General features: G+C 36.4%; 1 protein-coding gene across 12 annotated transcripts in view; it reads right to left on the bottom strand.

Annotated features, from left to right (window-relative positions):
• QKI (QKI, KH domain containing RNA binding) overlaps positions 1-21,131 on the bottom strand; it is a 162,822-nt gene that overhangs the window by 31,760 nt on the left and 109,931 nt on the right. For 7 of the 12 annotated variants that reach the window (XM_062641699.1, XM_062641696.1, XM_062641693.1 and 4 more), the window contains one exon: positions 20,384-20,527. In XM_062641699.1, coding sequence (XP_062497683.1) covers positions 20,384-20,527 — 144 coding nt within the window. The remainder of the gene's footprint in view (positions 1-20,383; positions 20,528-21,131) is intronic. The other 5 variants (XR_009969047.1, XM_062641692.1, XM_062641690.1 and 2 more) reach the window with 1 other exon arrangement.

Here is a 21,131-nt window from a genome sequence, read left to right on the forward strand (position 1 = left end):
GATGCACTCAGTTCAATCCAGTATCCCTAGGAGTCCTCTCCAGCACTGCCTTTTCTATACTTTGTTTTTTCCTGGTGGGTTTTTTGTTTGCTTGTTTTTAAATGCTGTTAATGTCCTCTCATCATTTAGCATCCCTCTTGTGATGCAGCCTGTAGAAGTATTCACAGTTTCAGTTTTGCAAACCACTTCAGAAACCCTCAATACCTGTACATTTTGCTGTCACATTCTACTAACTCATCTTAGAAAGTATGGGGGTGGGGATCAAGTCTGATGAAATCAATTTGCTGGCAATTTTAAGTACACACACTGTAGAGCACAAATAATTAATATGAGGAACCAATACTTCTTGAAGTAACTTCAAATGCACAGCTAAAATTCCAAGTATCAGTAATAGTAAATGCTGCTCTTCATCTAATTTATTTGGAGATAGCTCCAAAGTTTCACAGAAACAGTACCCTGAGGCTACCAAACAGTGTTTCAGCTGCATCATTAGTAACAGTTCAGGAATTTGTTAGAATTTAGCAGCTGTTCAACCACTGAATCACCAGCACAAATTTACTGTTTTCCTTTGCTAATTTACAGGATTCCTGCTAGTGATGTAAGACTGCATCAAGGATTTCTAAGCATATTTTTCCTGCTTTAAACAAAAGTCTAAATTACTGCCATTACAGCAGTACTGCTCTCTTCTTAATTAGTTCCTCCACCATATTCTAATAGTTATGAGGAGTAAAAATTTGAGATACATACCAAAAAGGATCACAAGGAAACATTTAAGCCTTAAGCTATATATGCAATATAAATTATTTTGGGGAAAAATATCACATACTATTCCAAATATGCTATGTCCTTGAACATGTACTCTTTTAAATCTAGTACCCAAGTATTCGAGCACTTATAAGCTTCCATATTTCTTTCTGTAAATTCCAAATAAGCAGTGCAAAACACTGGTCATCAGATCTTACTACTACAGCTGACGATTTGAGCACAACTGAAGGTTAAACAAGCATAAGTGATGTTCAACACTTGAGACATTTGTGAAAGCACCAAGTCCATCTTCTCACATTTCAATAGCATTGGTGCTGACAAAGAAGTCAACAGGTCAAAGCCCAACTCCCTTCCGAAAGAAGGCAGGCTTGAGCTGGGAAAACATTTACATGTGACCTGAAAAAAACAGTTCGAAGGGCCATAGCACTTTATGTGTTTCCAAAAGAAACCTTCAATGCCCTCCTCCCCTTTCAGAAGCAGATTTGACAAGTGTTGTAATAAATACTACATGCACAGAGGAAAGTTGAAATCAATAGCAGGTTAATGTTTATTGAAACAATACAGAGAACCATTTTTAATAGCATTACTTCAAAATAGATCTAATCTAGCAAAGGAAATTCAATTTATGTTTAGAGCAATCAGATTTTGTTTTTTACTCCAGGGATTTGTTGCAAACTCTGTCTCTCAAAATGTGCTTACTGTACTGTATTTAGCAGAAACAGTTTAGTCTTAATAAGCTGATAGTCTGCACGGGAGCATGGATCAACTTATTCACATTAAGAATGTAAGCAGCTTTCTAACAGCCTTCTTTGCTGTTCAGCCTATGCCAGAGAAAGCAGGGATCTCTCCTCTAAAGCCCATAATTTATGAGTTTATTCAAACCCAGCAAATTGCTTTAAGTAAACGCCTCTTATATTTGAAAATTCCCATGGCAACTCATTTAGTTTGGCAGGAAGGCAGACCCAAATTCAATCCTTTTATCCTCCAGCTAAACCATTACAATGGTAATTCTGCTCTGACAATCTGAAGAGACTGCTAATTACTGTACTCCGGTCCCTAGACAGATTTCCCATTCAGATTAAAATGGCTGTTCAGGGCAGAGAACAGCAGCAACACCTTTGTGTACAGGAAGGGATGCACTCCCACATCACGGCTTTTTACAAGAGAGGCTCCCTAACTGCGAAGACAAAGAATCTTCTACGGGCTAAGTTGTGCAGAACAAACATTACAGAAGGAAAAAAAAAACGAAGGGCCATGACAGCAAAGTAGACAACTGAACCATTAACTTCAGGGTTTTGACTACTGGAGTTACTTAGTCACCTCACAAATGAAATTGATTCATCTTCTGCTATTATTATATACTGCATGTATATAATAGGCTAAACTACAGATCAAGGAACTACATAAAACACTACTGAATCTTGTATCTTGTGCCATTATACTGAAGGTGTGTAAGCACCCGTCTGTCACCAGAAAATCTTAATTTTTAAAAAGGCAACCAGGCCCTTTTACAGCATTACTTGTTTTGAGAAGGGGGAGAGAGGAAGGGTTTGTGACAATGCTTCCCCCCCCCATCATCATTTTAATCAAGAAACGTGAAGGAAACTAACGACTGCTCCCTTGCTCTTCTACCCCAGTTGTTCCCTCTTTCCATTGAAATGTAAACAGCAGCTCAAGGTTGAACAAAATAAACATTTGCTGTCTCTGGGCCCACATTTATTGTATTGGAAAAGCCTAAACCCTAGCCTAATTTTGTCATTTAAAGGAATTAAGATGGTGGTCTCAGGGTCCTCCTATAAAATTTATTTTCTCAGTACTCTGAAGAAGCAGAAGGTAACTTCTGCTTTTGTACAAGTGGGAAAAGGGAAGCCTGAGTATTAAAAATGTGTACAGCAGCTGAAACTCAGACAAGAAAATATCCTAGCTGAAATTAATTAAACAGGACCAACATCCTCCCTAGACTAGCAACTTCCAAGTCATTTGAAGAAATGCTCTTTGAAAAATCTGAAAGATATATTGGCATCTTTTACAAGCGATCATAAAAACAAGCACTAAATCTTCTGATAAAATTTTTGAGTATGCTTTCCTATAGGTACTACACCTTCTTCCCTCCCGATTGTGACAGAACTAGCTACCCCTATGACAGTGGTTTAGCACAGACACCAAAAACAGGAGTTACCAAAAGCAGCAGAGAGCAAATGTACTAAAGCATTACAACTTACGAACTCTTATTTTTTCCAGTGTGGGCAATGATCTCTTTACCAAGAGTTCTTGCCATATACAGTGAGGTTTGTGTGCTTTTGTTTATTTTTAAATCTTCCATAGTTCCATTATAAATAACCTACAACTTCCCAGTGTTATGGGATTATCTCTTGAAAACCTGTTTTATCAATTTATCCTAGCTCCTGATGCACTGTATTAAGTAATCTGTATTAGTTTTGATCAGCCCGCATTTCAGGTTCCACTGAGTATCGTAGTTCCATCCAATGAAAAGAGTCAGCATAAGGAACAGTATTTGTCTAAGTACTGCTAGGCCATTTTGGCACTGAACTTGAAGACTTCTGCAACACTTGACTTCGAGAACAACATCCATGCCAGCGAGCAGCACTTCAGAATGCCTGTGGTTGGTTTGCAGAGTTCATCATTGAAAGAAGTCACAGGTGTGTGGTTAACCCCACATGCATTTTAAAGAATCCTAAACTAACTGGTATGGCCATGGCTGCAAAATTAACTCATAACCCTTTTACCCAGTTTCAAACCAGGCTTTCTATAAATAACAATTTGTTAATTTTTTTTAGAAAAGCCTCTCTTTTGTACAACAATAAGGCTGAGACACATTAGAAGGTATGGGGTACTGTACATTGACAGATCTGGCTTCAATAGGTCCTTTCTTCCAAGTAAGTGTAAAGCTGGGAATGCTTTGGGTACAAACCTGACTTCCCTCTTTCTCAATCCTAGATTTAATACATGACCCATTGGGAATGACTTTTGTTTACTACCTTTCACCTGTATAACCTTAAGATTAAATAATTATACTATTTATATAAGTTTATGAAGATTCTACTTTCACTCATTTATAACCCAGAGAAGAAACCCAATTATTGATATGCCTTAGTTAAATCCACATATGAAACTGACTTCTCCACTTTCACAAAAAAAAAAAAAGGTTGAGGCTATTGTCATGAATGTATTGCTAAAACTCTTCTACAAGATTCAGAGATACATGAATACCAATGCTCTTCCCACTTTACCTGAAAACGCTCATGTCCACAAATCAAGGCGTTTTGTTGGGTTGGTTTTTTTGTTTGTTTGTTTTAAACTCCATCTCTTTAATCAGCTTAGAGAAACAAAACATGGATGGCACAGTTATCAAGGATGCTTATAAATCACCCCATCATTTACTTAAACATATGTGCCTTTCATACAATATAGCATGCATAGGAAAACCTGTTACCAGGATATTACATCGGTTGGTCCATTCAGAAACTGTACTGAACAGTTTGGTGACCTTTCAGTTGAAGGCTTTTAACTCTTTTGCTGACTTCTAAAGACCTACTAGAGCCAAGTAATTTATTTCAATGCTGTAATTCTGGCCATTTTCCCGCATTTACACTTGACTTTCTCATTTGCTTTACTTACACGTTTATTAAGCTATGCATTTAATTGACATTTCTAAAATGGAAGTCAGTCAGTCAGTAAGGAAAAAGAACCAACTGTTGAATGCCACCTTTGTTCAGTTTATGTTTTCCACTGTTGACCATGACCCGAATAGCTTTTGTTTCATCACAGTTAATACAATGTTTACATAAACAATATTTTAGATGGTCAGAATTTAAGTACTATTTTAACTTCGTATGTCTACCACTGGCTTCCCACTGAGATGAACAATCTGTCATACATACTACCAGCATTTGCTCTGAAGTTTGACTGTCTCTCACACCATTCTTCATTAGAAACAGGGTTTCAGACTTACAATATGCATAGGAAACCCTAATTAAGTTTTGTTTACGCAATGCTGTCTATTCTTGTATTCATCATCACACTGCATTCAGACGTTTCAGTTTGGGGAAAAAAAATAAGTATTCTCAGCTTCCACTCAGAGGCCTCCATTTACTGCCATAAGCAAAAAACCATACTTTTACAATTCAAAGTGTTTTGACATTTTCATATCAGAAAACATAGCTGCAGTGAAAGGAAGTATTTTCAAACCACAACTACCGAATTAGCCTTTAAATCCTCAGGATGCATGTATACATTTATTGCTTTTTTTTTAAAGGTAAGCATTGCAATTTTGGAACACTGAGCTGAAGTGTCACTGAAGAAATATTCAATTTAGCTGTAAATGTATAAGTTCAATAAGTATTCATCACAAGAAAGATAACTGTAATATGCCCAGCATATCTAGGACTGTATGGCAATCAAGACAAGAAAAAAAGGAGTAAGTCTCCAAAAAAGCTCAAGAATGTGAGGGAAAATGGACTTGGTGCATACTCAATCAAGGAGTCACATCCATAGCACCCAAGGCTTCAACCACTAGGACTTAACAGTCCCTTTGTGGTGGGGAGCTCCACTGAACAGGCAGGTCCCCTGTGTTGACTCCAGACACTCACATACACACTTCCCCTCTGGCTTGACCCTAGGTTTCCCCGAGCAAAGTCTCAGTCAGAATTCAGTAAGTTCATTTATTTGGTACAGTGGTGAGGTACAGCTCAAGCTGGGTGCTTCTGGAGAGGGACCCTGAATGAATAAATTCCTGGGTAGTTATATCCTTACAGTCTGAACTTCCTGCCCTTCGCATGACACTTTGATACAATAGTAGCACTGGGGCCTGGGGTCAGCTTGTTCCCCACTGGGTCTCTTCTCTGTCTCTAGGCAGGCCATTTCTTCTCTTATTTCTAAGGTTGCAGCTTCTGCTGATAGGGGTAGTGCCCTTCCTTATCTTCTGGTACTAACTAGCTCTGGAGCCTCCTTTTACTTAAGTAGGTAAAAAGCTCAGTGTATCTATGTGGAATTTCACAGCTTGCAGCCTGTAGCTTCAGCGCAGCTAGCCATTAATGCTAAGCAAGTTACATTAAGCAACTGATTTCCTTTCTCTCTTTAAAAACAAAATGCAGAAGTACCAAATCAAAGCTATGTGGAAAAAAAAAAATTAAAAAAATTGTGCAGAGTCACTGAATATTTCACTGATGAGGTGACATTAATTAGACTCGATACTTTGTGAGCCACTTCAGGAAACAGACCCCAAGTCTAAAAGCTGTTTCAGATAAGGTGCCCAGCACAAAATGACAGGAAGGCAGGAAACAGCAGCTACAAAGTTACAAAGTTGCACTTATATAATAACTGTTGCAGGAGAAGTTACAATGTTGGTGAGGACTGTGCTTAGGGAAAAAAATCTTTGGAAAGCAGCTGGAAAAAAGACCTTTCATATAAAACACAGGACTAGGAACAAATATCCTTTTTACTCATAAAACTCAAGTACAAAGATGAACTTTAGACCTTTTCTATAAACTACTTTTGGTCACATTGCCATTTCTTTTAGAACAAGAATACCTACAGCAAAAAGCATAACTTCTCTTCCTTTCTCCAGATGAAAATATACCAGAACTAGTAAAGAACTAGATGTGCAAAAATTAAACACATTCTTAAAAGTTACACAAAACAGAAGCAAACTCAACTTTTAAAATGTTAAGCATTTAATTTCAAAACATATTGTCTGTTTTCTCTTTTCATCTAAAATGTCATAACAGCTAACATCTCATTTTCTCAAAGTATGATTTTAAATTCCACATTATCTCAATTTGTAACATTTGAGAAAGTTCAACTTTCATTTCTAAAAAAAGATATTCTAAACTTACTGCATTTTTGTTTTAAGAACAGATTAAATTCTAACATCCTACATGTGGTGGCAAACAAGAAACCCAAAGACAATTTTATCACAAAGCATTTCAAATGAAATACACCCATATTGTTAAAAACATCTTTTAATTTTAAGCTGACTCATCTAAGAAAGCAGTCAGACCCATCTGGCCCAATTAGTGAAGCAGAGCCTGTAACTTCTATTAACAGAAAAGGCAAGAAAAGTGACTGATACATCGCTCCACCCAACCTCTACATGCAATTCAGTGGCTTGTAAGGATGCTAGTGAAGTCAGGACCAGTAACACAGAATAGGTACACTCTAAAATAATGCACTGTAATCTGAGATGCAAAGAGCATTTGAATACATTAAGTATGACTGGCCAAATTGTATATGTTGGTTTGGATTTTTTAAAGTGCCTGCTGCTGGTTCTAGAAACCTGTAACATATCTTCATATGCCTGCAAAATATTCAATGCATACCTATTCTGTAGCATCAAATACTGCACATATTCCCCTACATATAATATAAGTTCTACAACCAGAACAGCAGATCAGCTCCACTAAAGAGAAGCAACAGTGCAGAGGCCCATACAAGAAAGCAGGTCTGTTAAGTATTTTGTATGAAATTTCTCTTCAGCACATTAGGCATTGAAATTTACAAGTATATCACATGTGAGACATCAACTATGCATATTCAATATATAGTATGTTGACAAGTACTGCATACAAACTCTTCCATAGATGAATGAGTGCCACTTTCACCCTCCCTAAGGACAGCCTGACATCAAATTTCAACTATAGAAATACTGTCTGTCTTCATTTAAACCAAGTAAGAATTAGTGTCTGGTATGAATATTTTAATAAGTAGATGATTTCATTTTGATTTTGGGGTTTCTGATAATTTTCTAGGTTGAAGACCATCCTATCCTCTTATATTTTGCAGCTTATGAACAGATAGCTCCGTTTGCTTTACTGTGAAGTTAAAACACAGATTACCACATTACCACCCTTAGGTTGCTTCATCATTTTTAACTATTTGTACAGTTAATCAGCCCACCTGGTCAGTGTCCAAAATCACTACATGGTTTCATACTTTGTACTAAATTTTGATCTTTTTTCTTCACTTATCCCATGAGCCACCAAACAACAACAACAGGAAGTATGGGTTTGATTGTTTTGATGAAAGTATCCATTTACTAAAAATGTTCAAGACACCTTTAATTATCATCTGTGCCCCCACTTTTAACCTTCTGGAAGCTCTTAACAGTCTAAGACTGACATGGATAACTGCCAGAAAGGTGTAACTGCAAAAAGAGATTAGTGTCTAGAAACATAATTAAGCATTATACTTAAGGAAGATCTTCAAAGGTGATATTCAACAGTTTTCCTTGCCCTGTTTAGTTTGAACCTATTTATACTTGCACACCAGGAAGGTTTCTCATTGCTTCTTCCAGTATTTACTTACAAAGACTAATTTCTGGAGGGTAGAAAGATCTACTATAATGAAAACAGCCTTGAAAAAATATCCCCATTCACAGGAGATTACACTGGCCTAAATCCACTGCATTATAAAACACACACTGAATTAAGTGAAAACATGCACCATACCGTATGACAGCAGCAATCAGAGAAATGCCACTTACTCAAATTCACTACCACAAACATCTTTTCATGTTTTACAGTGCAGTGCATTTCATCTCAAACTCCTGCCATACAAAGAAAATTCATATAGATTAATAAGAATTTTTAATCAAGAGTTTTGTTACAGAGATATAATTAGCAGTACTGATATTGTAATACACATTAACTATCCTTCCACAGGTTAAAGACTCAGAATAGAAAAATCTGAGAACATTTCATGGTAAAGGAATGGTTAAGCAGTCATTTTGAGGAAAAACGGCCTACTGGGAAGAAGTGAAAACACACCCAAATCCCAAATCTAACTTAACTCCTTCCCAAAGCAATGGACCTAAAAATGCTAGAGTGCAGATAAGAATACTTTCACAGATTAAAAATGTAGTTGCTAAAGCTAGGAGTCTTTTCAAGATCCATGGATAATATTTGCCTATGTACCTGTACACAAAGCAGCAGAGATGCTGATGGCACAAACAAAAGACACTCTTGAAACCAGGAGTCTGAAATCATAGAACAAAGACTTAATCTGTTCTGTATCGGAGAGTGGCAGTCTTACTAGGGAGGGTAAGGGGTGTCTCAGAAGTAAGAAAATCCAACTGGTTTACCTAAGGAAAGACACGGTGACCAGCAAACAACGTAGCAGAGGCTTTTGTGCAAATCAGTACATACAACTGTTGAGTGTGCACAGAAGCAATCAAAGGTACTCTTCATATATGTCGCAGTGGCGAGTGTGAGGTCTGGATGCTAACAAAAGAGGCCTAAGTGACAGACTGCTTCACATACCATTTTATGCATCCTTCTCCCAGAACATCTTGTGGAGGAGGCTGTAGGACTCAGCAAGGATTCAGAAATACCAGTTGCTACACTTTTCTGAAAGCAATGTATTTGGAACAAGGCAGCAGAACACAGTGTAGCAAAGATTCTGGAAGGTGTTTTAGACTCTACAGAAGACCCAGGAGACCCCTTCCAAAATTCCTGCTGTGAATGTACTGAAGAACTGTGCTTGAACAAGGTGCTCATTACTGAAACAAAAGGCAATTTCTCTTGCATCATATCCTTCAGGAGTGCTCTCCAGGCAGGATGCTACTTTGTCTTTAAGACATTCTTCTCCCTTGGACAACTGTGCAGAACTAAAATCTACAGGAAAGGACAGGAAAACCATGCTCTGGTTAGCATCCCTAAGATGCCACATTTCAGGTATCAAGAGGAAAGGAGGGCCCTGAACTGTAACACTAAGTACTTCTTGTAGGAAAAAGAACTGAGAGGCAAATCATAACCGTATCTTTTAATTCTTCTAGATCAAACACTGATATAAGTGTAGGAAGAGTTACCTGTATCAATCTCTCCTTTCCCCCCAAAAAAATCTACAGAAAAATCTTTTCAACCATGCTTTCTAGATGGTACCATTGTTTGTCCCTCTTAACTGTGGACTGCATGCCACACATTCATGTTCTTTTGAGGAACTTTCATCACCAGAAGCAAAAAAATGCTCCTGACAAAGTTAAGGAAGGGTAGTCATATGCCTGACATCAAAGCCAGGAAAAGAACTAGTCTAATTAGTTAAGACTTCTAAAGTATGAAGATACGTATAGAGGAGTACTGAAAGGGTAATTAGGAACAAAAAGAGTCTCCTCTACTAAAATCCAGTAAGACATTATTTCTGTGTTTTTCAGTGCATAATTTAACTTGTCTGGATTAATAACACATGCTAATAATATTAATGCTTTAGAGGAATACAGACATGCTTACTGTTTAATTTCTACAATTACAACACTAAAGTAAGACTTTTTTCTGAAGTTACTTAAAAAAAAATAAAAAATTCTTAAGTTAACTGGAGGATGTCCTAAAGGTCTTTTAAAGACAAAATTTTATTTTTTCTACCTTTTACATGAGCTTCCCTTGAAACACAAGCCATTTAGAGAAGCCACAAAGGAGCAACATTTACTGCTTGCATACCAGTTATGCTTCCCTGCTACTACGCTGTTTTAAACAGGATTCTATTTTGACACTTTGATGAAAGAAATTATTAAAGTAAAAATCAAAGCTTATAAAGAAACTAAACTGATATCAGAACACCAAAGGGTAAGGTTTCACTCCCTCCCCACGTGCTAGTAAAGCCACCTCCACCAGTTCACTGAATCTATTCAGAGAAGCCATGTATTAGACCACAGGTGCTTTTTACTGAATGACATTTAATCACACATCTAGTACCCTTGGTTCACCTCAACCTTAAAATTGGGTTCCAAGGATGTGTGTGATCACATTTGAAAGAAACTGATTAAACAGATTAAAATGCAGCAAAAAATAAATAAAACCAGCACCTAGAGAACATCTCAACTACATCACCACAGAATTTGTCTTCACAAAGATTCCTAAAGTTTCCAGATCAACTTGAGACTTCTAGTAAAAATCAATTCCTAGATTTTAAACGTAAACCACTAATCATTACTATCATATCCAGACAATCATCCATCTTACTTTCAAGTTCCTAAAAGTAACTAGACTAGGATTTTTAGAAGAGCCTGTATACCCCCAGATGTACTGGACTCACTTAGGACCTTTTTTAAAAATCCCAGCTACAGTAAGTAGTGAAAGAAAGCATTATTTAATGATGATTAACATTTACATGTTAGGACTGCTATAAACAGATTACTTCTAGCAGCTGCAAAATATACAGAATTAAAATCATGGCATAATAAGAATAAATTGCACTGTATCAGCTTTGTATCAGCTATATCAGCTTCACTTTATTTTCCAAGCACTGCAATATGATTTACAGAAGATGACGAGATGGCATTTCCCAAATGGTACTGTGAAGTCCCTTTAAGACTGTCTAGTTGAGCACAACTCCTAAGCGACTCTGCAACACTGCTAATCTATTTATTTTTAAGGAAGACAAGATGTATCATTTAATACCTGATTTACTAGACCCTTAAAGCACAAAGGCTAAACAGCTGCATATATATATTTTAAAAGTTCCTCCATAAAAATATTTCAGTAATAAATAGGCTTGTGAAATAAAACAATTTCCAAAATAATTTTAAATTAATTCCAAGTTGAAATCAATGAAAAAACTATTTGATTCTATATTCTTATCACTACAACTCTCTGCATGAACACCAAGAACCCTTCAGAGTCCCCCCCACAATCTCCAGTCTTATAGTATAAAATAATCTTTGCGCATTCTTCTGTTTTCAGGACAACCTGGCAAAACTACAGACTGCTATAAAAGACTTCACGTTCCAGTAACGACCTTTCATATAGTTTTTTCTGTCAGTAAACATTTGCCCCTCAAAGTTTTACAAATCTGTAAGGAGCTATAACCACACTTTACAGATGAGGATGTTAATATTTATTTAAAGATTATCTTTCCTAGCATTGGGGAAAACAAGTATTTCTATGACCAGAGAAATCTTAGAGTTTTGGGGGGTTTGTGGTTTTTTTTTGGTGTGTGTTTTTTTTTTAAATGTGTGTCCTTCTTGAATCTCATTGACCTTTCAATCTTCAAAGGTATCAGATTTCCCTGAAGCTTTGCTCACTGCCAAGTAATAAAGCATAACTTTCCAGAGTTCTTCACCATCTACTAAGACTGGAGAGCTCATAATGCAAGGATCACTAAAGGAGTCCCTTCAGAGCCTAAGCACCTTCTTTAGAAATCAATCAGCAATTTCAGGAACGACTACTGAAAGGGAAATACAGGCCTTGGTTTTGCAGGCTTGAGAAAACAACCAGTATTCTTCTCAACATTACAGCAACAGTCTAACTGTTCCAAACGATAAGAAATATCATTAACAGAAAATCAGATCAGCACACTACTACCATACGTATTACAGAGGGTTAAAGATGTGGGAGAAACTCAGACATTCCTTTTAGTTCCCTTTGTCTTTCAGACTTTATCATCCAAGGTAAACCAAGTGGTTATTATACTCTCTCAAACAAATTCCCTGCACAGTGACATGAAGATTTTATTATTTAACACATCTTTTTTGATTGCACTGATTTTGATTATAAATTCCAACCAACTAAGCAAACAAGCTATCATTTTAAAACTTTTCTTAAAACCCCTACCAACTATAGAAACATAGAACGGTTTTGGTTGGAAGGGACCTTAAAGATCATCTAGTTCCAACCCCATGCCATGGACAGGGACATCTCCCACCAAATCAGGTTGCTGCTCAAAGCCCCATCCAGGGATGGAGCTTCTCTGGGCAACCTGTGCCAGTGCCTCACCACCCTCATAAGTAAAGAACTTCTTCCTTATATCTAATCTAAACATATAACCTTTCGGTTTAATGACATTCTGTTTGTCCTGTCACTACATGCCCCTGAAAAAGTCCCGTTTCCAGCTTTCCTGTATGTCCCCTTTAGATACTCATTAAAAACTAAAAGCTCAGACCAGCAGATACAGAAAAATAAGGCCACTGGCTGCCTAACACAGCCAAAAGTTTTGTCAAAGAACTAGAACTATTTGCACAACTTCTATCACTACGGCATTCAAGTCTCTGTGAGTACATATGACAAATCTCTACTCTTCCTTCTACTCTCATTTTACCTTTCCAGATGTATCATTTGCTTATGTTAGTGCAACTGTACCAGGATATTTACTATAGCTGCCAAGAAAGCCAGAGTAGCCAAAGTTCAAATTCTGTTTTCAAACTAGGACATAAAAGCTAGAGAGTGAAGAAATCCTGAAGAAGCTACTTCTAAGATGAGAGCATAGTGGTGCATGTAATTACACAACTGAAAACTAGTTTTCATCAAAAATACTAAAAATGATTTAAAGACAAATAACCTCTTGCCAACCACAAATAGTGAGTCTGAGGGTTTGACCTTCAGTCTCATAAAAAGATTTGCAATGTACAGTTTCTGAAATTAGGAAAGTACCCATTAATGGCTGAATTAGTTTATTTATAAACAAAGCAACTGACATTCTTAGTATCTACAGCTGTGTTTGTTCAAAAAGAAAAAGTCGCATCTTCCAGTCCGTTTATAAGAGGCTGCAATATCAAAGGACGGGGTATAGTGTTAGAGACCCCTGACTTTTTCCTAGGATGTGATGCCTGTTCATATTTCCTTCTCAACAATAACGCCAAGTGATTTGGAATTGAAAATATACTCCACTTTCCAGATACTGTGGAAATATTAAAAATTAGCTAATAACGGTAACACCGAAAACGTAGAAGGCAAGCATTTTGAAAAGAAGGCAGAGCTTTTAAAATACATGCTAAAATATGTAAGATAATAAGGAAAAAGAAAACAACCAAAAAACACACACAAAAAAACAACAAAAAACCCAGCCCAAACCAAACAAAAATCCGAATCAAAAAAAAAAAAAAACTAAAACAAACCCAAACCCACAAAAACAGCCACCAAAACATGCCATTTCCTACAACACACAAAACCCTCCCCAAAACCTAGTCTTAAATGCCTCTTATTAATAATTGCTATTCCAAGCAATGCAACTTTCCAGTAATCTCTCATCTAATCTTTCATTTTCCAGGACAGTTTACCACTCAACAGTTTAATCAAAAGTGTGCTACAAATGGCCCAGTCTACAATTACGTAAGCTATTTAAAGTAGTTCACTCCCATCTCCTATATTATGTCCACCTATGTTACTCCTGATAACAGGGTGCAGAATATTCCCATATTAAAGCCTTACCTATAAACAATTTACAAAAGGAAATCTTACTAGTTCTCCACTGAAAGCTCAAGCATTTCTTTACTGGTTTAAAAAAAAGAAACATTTTTCTATTGAATAGTAGTTGAAAAACTACTTTGGCACTTTTCCAAAGGTTAGAATCTTCTGTGTTCTGACATCAAAACAGCATAATGTAGAGCAACTTGTTGACTATAAATCATCAGTCAGCATTAAACCACAGATGCTTCTATGACAAGCTTTATTTTTGTATAATTAGCAATCTAGATTTCAAAACTAACACTGGCAGTAAAGAATGCTTTAAATAGCTGGAAAAGGGAAATGTTTACTGTACTTTACTATTACTTAACACAAAAATCTTTGCAGTTGGTAAGATCCCTCCAGAAGCCACTGCCAATATAACTTGTACATAAAATGATCTGAGCTCCTCAACATAGTCTTGTTAATATTTAGTGTAAAAGTGCAGGACAACTAATTTCTACTCCTTATACTGTGTCTCCCCAGGAATCACAACTCTACAATTAGCATTTCTTCCACTTAGGTATAAGGCTGTGATTTCAAAAAAGAAAACCAGCCAAGCAAAAAACCAACTGTAATTAGAAATGAAGGACAAAAAATAATGCATGGGTAATTTGTTGCAGTTTTCTTGTAATCTTTATCAAGATGGACAAGGAGAATCAGTTTCATCAGCTATTTCTTTCCTAAGAGGACAAATACTTCAACAAGACTAATATAAAAGATCCCAGCTTACATGTTCTATAGCAGTCATCAACAGAAAAAGAACAAAGATGGGGGCAGACTATAAGAAAGGCTGGAAAAATAGCCAAGAAGCAAAAAAGCCAGTTTAAAAACGAGATGAAGAATGAAAAAAAAAAGTTACAGGTGCCACAGAATTAATTACCAGAATAGGTCAGTAACATTGTTTCTTCCACAGCTGTATCTACCCAAAGCCAAATAGATCAAGTACATTTCTGGAAGACAGACAAAACCCATGTAGAACCTAATTAGAGCCCTAATCAATGTATAATCCTACTTTGGAAGGACGTGTGCCTACTGAGTTTCAGGCAACAGACTTTTGTTGTTTCTCTTTAAGAAAAGATTATTTTGTAAGTTTCTCAAGGTCTTTTTCATAAATTAAGATCTACCATTTCTCCAGTTATACATCTGTAACAACTTCAATGAATTATTGCATCTCCAATAAATATTTTGGAGAAGGAAAAGGGGAAATGAGATAGGGTATTCAGCAGCAACCATATGTAGGCAAAATCACTGATTTCCCTAGGTTCTAAAAGCCATCAAAGATGTCCAGAAGAAAATCCAGAGTACCAGATTAACAGCAACAACTGTTGGAGATGATTCTTTTTCCCATTTGTGTAAGAAAAGCCCAGGGAGAAAAAGAATCAGTATGAACTGCTACCTAAGTAACAAGCTAATAAAATGAGACTGATGATATCTGATTCGAGCATATCAAAATTTGTAAAACGATCAACTGAAATACATGAGTGCACAGATCCTCATAAGTTTGTATTTTCCCTTTATTTGACAACTTTTGGAAAATGGGAAGTTGAAAACAAATTAATAATCACAAGTGAGCACATTTTATATCTGCTTTCAAAACTGTTCTCACAAACAATATTCTGATATTACTTTTCTCCTTAGTACTACAAAAATATTTCAGGAGAGTTGATGTATTTAATAGAGTTTAAACAAGGTTTTATTCACTTAAGTTGTAAATCACATCAATATCTTGTAGTAAGTATGATCTCAAAAAAATCACTTCCATCAACAGACTTTTTTTGGTGCCAATGAACCACTGGCCTACAGTTTCCACCACAGCACACAATGATGGAGAGAGCTGTTTCACACTTGCAGCTGGTCTGAAATAATTTTGCTAATTGTCAATACTAGAGTAAGATGAAAAATTTAACCCTGCAACAACCTATCAAGTACAATGCGTAAACACTTCCGATGTGAACTGATGTAAGAGATTCTTGTCCTCATATTTAAAACTTGGACTTGCATTACAGTAAGAACTTTCAGCAGGATAAGACTGATAAAACGTATACCACAATTTACTAAAGGACTGCTCAACGTAACTAATACTTTATGCAACTTGTGAATAAGCTACTGAAATTACCAGTACTAGACAAACTGGACAGTGGCAAAGAGGAAAAAGTACACACAAGTAGGCTTTCCTCTTCTGTTTTCCACTGTCATATTCTACTACAGGGAGTGTCTGATTATTTTGTTCTCATCCTATCTGCAGGTGAACATACTCACTCGCAGTTCTACAGAAGGTTAAATTTATTTAAGGGTGGTCTGTCTGCTGCTATCCCATTTTTTCCGGGCTGCGCATTCTCATTCCATCACTTCTGTCAGTGCTAAAATAAAACTGACTCCATAACAAGTCAGTTAATCCAAGGTTAAGCTCTTCACCAAATGGACTAGCTACACGGTCAGATGAAGGCCAGTACTTTCTAATGCTAAACAGGAAGCAGGAACAGCAAATCATAAAGGAATGGCAGGACTGCAGCAGCCCTTGGTTCATATTATCATGGAAACATTAAGTCTGCTTCACACTACTAAAAATAACACACTATCACCTCTCCTCCACATCAAAAAGTTTACCACGTGTCATCTAGCAGTCACTCCCAAGAAGCTTGGTTACTTCATTTTAGTGTGAGGCATCCCCGTCCATGGCAGGCAGGTTTGAACTAGATGATCTTAAGGTCCTTTCCAACCCTAACTATTCCATGATTCTATGATTCATTACTCTATCCACAGAGCTCCCCTTTTGATCATTTACATGATGTGCACTGTGAGACACTTGCATCTGACCTGATAAAACAGATGTAATGCAGGAATTTCCTAAAAAACTTTAAGGACAGCAGTATCCCTTTTCTGTTACTGTATCACTTATTCATTTGCTAACTTCAATTGAATAAGCAGCAAACAACGGATTGAACAGCACAACCAACATTTCAACATGGAGACTATAGAAGGTGGCACTATATTCTCTCACTTGTGAAAGCAAAATGTAAAACCAGCACACCATGCAGGAGTACATTAGAATTAATCAGGAAAGAAAAACTTGCATGCAGAATTTAATGTGGCTTTTTAGATGGCTAAAACAAATGAAATCATCTCCTACTATATTTCCGTTTTCAAGCTTTTGATAGTTATCGCTACAGGGTAAACTATGTACAGCATTACTACAATATCCACTTTTTTTTTTCTTAACTAAAGCACGATTAAAAATTCTTAAAGTTCTTTATACTCCATCAAGTTTTTGCTATGGAATTCACAGCACACAAAGTTCTCAAGGTAAAAATGAAGACCATATAGCCAAATTCAAAGATATTCAAGACTGAGAAGTCTAAAGTCACTATTACAGGCAAGGACCTAATGTACTAACAAAATTAAATAATCTTCTACTGAAACACTATTTCCTAGCCATCACAATCTTATAATTCTATTATTGTAGTGGCAAATGATATACACAGTTTGACAGGGAGCATCACTGACTAATACCATGTTGCAGTTGTCTTCAGACAAGATGGAGGAATCGACCAAGTAAAATTACAGCTGTCCTGATGCAGGAAGAACAATAGAAACAACTTGAAAAACACTGATTCCAGACCAATTAGAATAATTAAGTAGAAGCCACAAATATGACCTTTTCCTCTGAAAGGAAGAATGTGAAGTCAAAGGAAAAAGGGATTAAAAGTGTATGCAGTTGATGTTATGCATCAAATATGTATGCATTGAAAATTGAATTCTGTTGTATGTACCTCATCCTATATAAAAAACAGTATGAAGGTGGATTAGTAGAGAGACATCTCTGTAACTAGAAGAGCATCTAGAAAACACATTCAGCTAGATGAGAGCATTCAACACTTCTTAGAACACTTAAAAGCCTAATATATTTCTAGCAGAGGAATTCAGCCCTACTGCCTAAGACCTTAGAGAGTAATTCCAAACCCTTAATGTCACTGGAACTTAGTATCCTATACTTATTATGTACATTCTTCTACACAGGCTCCAAGTTGTTCCTTACATTCTGCAGTGCACACTCCAAAGCATCTTTTGTCTTTCCAAGAGAACTGCCTATCCTTACTGAACTCTCACAAATAACAAACTCCCAGCGATCTCACAATGAAGAAAGATCAATAACCTGTAGGATTCACTTTAGGAGGGATAAGAACGGTACACCTCAGTGAGATCCCACAAGCCTGCAGACTGCTTTATTCTTCCCACTTTTCTTCAGAGAAAAACAAGAAAGAGGCAGTACTATACTATCCTACAGGTCCAGGTAATGACCAGAATCTCACTGAAATACAACAAAAGAATTAGTCCTACAGAACATTAAGTACAGCCAAAATAAATAATAAGAATTAAAAAAAATCATACCAAAGAAATGTAAATTAAATACAAAATAATAATACGTATATTAAAAAAAAAAAATCTTGTTTTAGCCCTTATGGAAAAAAGATGTCTTATTCAGCCAGTCGGCCTCAAGTTGTGCATTTGATTTGTAAAGAAAAACTGTTTGACTATACCACCATCTTGGTAAGAATCCAATAGCAAGGGGGAAGGGAAATTAAAAATGCACATCCACAAGGAGAAAAAAAAAAATCACTAATGATCCAGATTCATAAAGAAGCACATTTTACTACTGAAATAGTATCTCTTCACCCAAGTACCTCCAAAATGGAAATCTATTTAAGAAATGTGCCTATTTGTGCACTGTTGCTATAAAATGTAATAAAGACTTTTTGGAATCTTCAGTGTAAAAATAACTGATTATTCCAAGAAATTAATAACTCATTCCCATCTCTAACACTAGCTTGCTTTTCTGAAATGTATCTCAGAAGAACAAAGCATTGCCACTACAGGGCAGGCATGAGACTGCACATTTTCTCCTGTATAATCTCAAATTTTATTCAAGGTAAATGGAGCTAAAACAAAAAAATGCATTAATCTAATTTATAAATCTTAATCCTCTGACATTTATTTGGAAAACAGTCATAGTTACAGGTATTCTACCATGTGAAAAGGAATCCCCAATTTTCCATTCTTACATGTTAAGAGCATCTTTGGAACCTTCCAGCATCCAGAGTTTCCCCACATCTCACTGTAATTAGCTAGGATTTATTTTTCACCCCTCATGCTTAACCTGATTATTTAAAGGTTTATGGCTTCCTTCACAGCAGCTTTCAATTTGTATCCTAAACCAGAATTTTTCAACTCTCAAACTACCTGAAACCATACATTGATTAAGCAGCCATTATTTTATACTAATTGAACAGATGCAATAGATAGAACAAAAAGCAAGTCCACCTACATACTAATTCATTTGTATGTACTACACGAGTTCACCTATATATTAATTCATTAGTGGGTATTACACACACCCGTTTCAACAAGCCATAATGCTCAGAAATGGGAGACAACAGACCTTTAACTCTTGCACATGTAATAAGCAGCACCCAAACTTCTTAAGCGTATCTGATCTTTGGTAACTTCTAAAAATGTATTCTGAATAAATATGCATATGTCAGCACAAGTTTCCTCATAGCCAGCATCTATTAGCATTCACCAAAGTGCCCGAAATCATTTGGTCATTTTAATACCACCTACTACTTTTTTTTTCACAGGATAATCTCAATGTTTTCTTGCAATATGGAAACTTATTTCCACCACTGAAGAAGATGCGATTCATTTTTACCATTTTATAATGGCACAGAAGTGGTGGTAAAAATAACAAGATGCAAGCTAATTGCATGGGATACGCTCTACAGCCACCCTGAATCCCTTTGCTTTGAGTGAGAATGCAGAGCAGATCTAAAAGAAAGGTTCTCAAGGATAATTCTGGTTCCTCCAAAAGGCTTTAAGTCATCTGGCTGGGCAGAAGGCAGTTCATACATTCAGCAAATGAGAAAGATAATCAATTTTCCAGCTGCACGATGTTTATTTTTCCCCAGCATATTGACAGTATATGCTGAAGGGTTTTGTTCTTTTTGGAAGGTGTTCAATGTAACGATCTAAGTATCATGCTCACCTCAAAGTGAAACATAAAAGCATGTCATATTTCCCCAGCCTTAAACATAAGCATCCTTACACTGAAAGGTGAGAAAGCTAGTATTTATTAACAGTTCAGCATTGCCTTTTAAAGGTGATCTGCATCTCTTTCTAAAAAAGACAAAAAACACCCAAAACAAACACACACCCCCCACCAGGCAAAAAAAAATCCCCAAAATAACATCTCTTAAAAATATATTCTGTTCTGTGGAATATTTTTATCCGGGATGAGACACGTTAAAGATCACCAGAGGATTACAAAATAATACCTAAATTTCATTTGAGGATGCTGCTCTGCAACCTCACCCCTACTGCTGCAGCATTAATTGTATTTCATATGTAATTTCTAGAAATGGAAACAGAAGACTTGTATACAAACAACTTACTGCGGGTATCAGTAACTTTTTTACTTCTTCAACAGCCCTCTTCAGTTTTATTTCTGCTCTGTTCTGAGCATCCTCCACAGTGATAAGTACATGTAAATCTTCATTCAGGTGTTCCCAGTTGGGCTTGCCCCGGTTCTGTTCTTCCTGAAAATAAATAAAAGCTATGAAGCATATTCCATGTAAAACAACCACAAACACTGGACAAACTCAATTCTGTGAATAGTACACATTATTTTCAACAAGACGGGGAAAAGACTTCTTTGTACTGTGAAGGCTGTTTTGTTTTACATGGTTACTTAACAAGAATTTAGGCTTCAAAATATCATTTGGGGGATTTTGTTTGTGTTTTGGAACCTCATGCTTTTTTTTTTTAAAGACTACAAAGAAACCAATTTAGAGTACCCTTCCCAACTGACCAAATTAACAAGTACTACAAACACAGTATTGCTTTCTTGGAAGCTTTTCAAGGGTTAAGCAGATAAAACATACTCGCAGTTAAGCAACCTAATATTTTTAAGAAAGTGGAACAGACACGGTACACAAAAACTCCGTATGAATCACTCCAAAGGATTGCCAACAGAGCAATCCTTCAGTGTTAAAAACTGCTTTTGAATACTCATGAAGAAAAGGTTCAGGAATCAAATATTACAAAAGGAACAGAAACGAAAGGCAGAAAGGAGATGACAGGGCTTTAAAACTGAAGTCACAGAAAAGCATGTAACAAGATAGTCACCATTACATGGTGCCA

Source organism: Pezoporus occidentalis, unplaced genomic scaffold, assembly GCF_034315485.1.
Source record: "Pezoporus occidentalis ecotype Australia unplaced genomic scaffold, CSIRO_AGI_Poc_V1 ctg7, whole genome shotgun sequence".
NCBI classification, from domain to species: domain Eukaryota; kingdom Metazoa; phylum Chordata; class Aves; order Psittaciformes; family Psittacidae; genus Pezoporus; species Pezoporus occidentalis.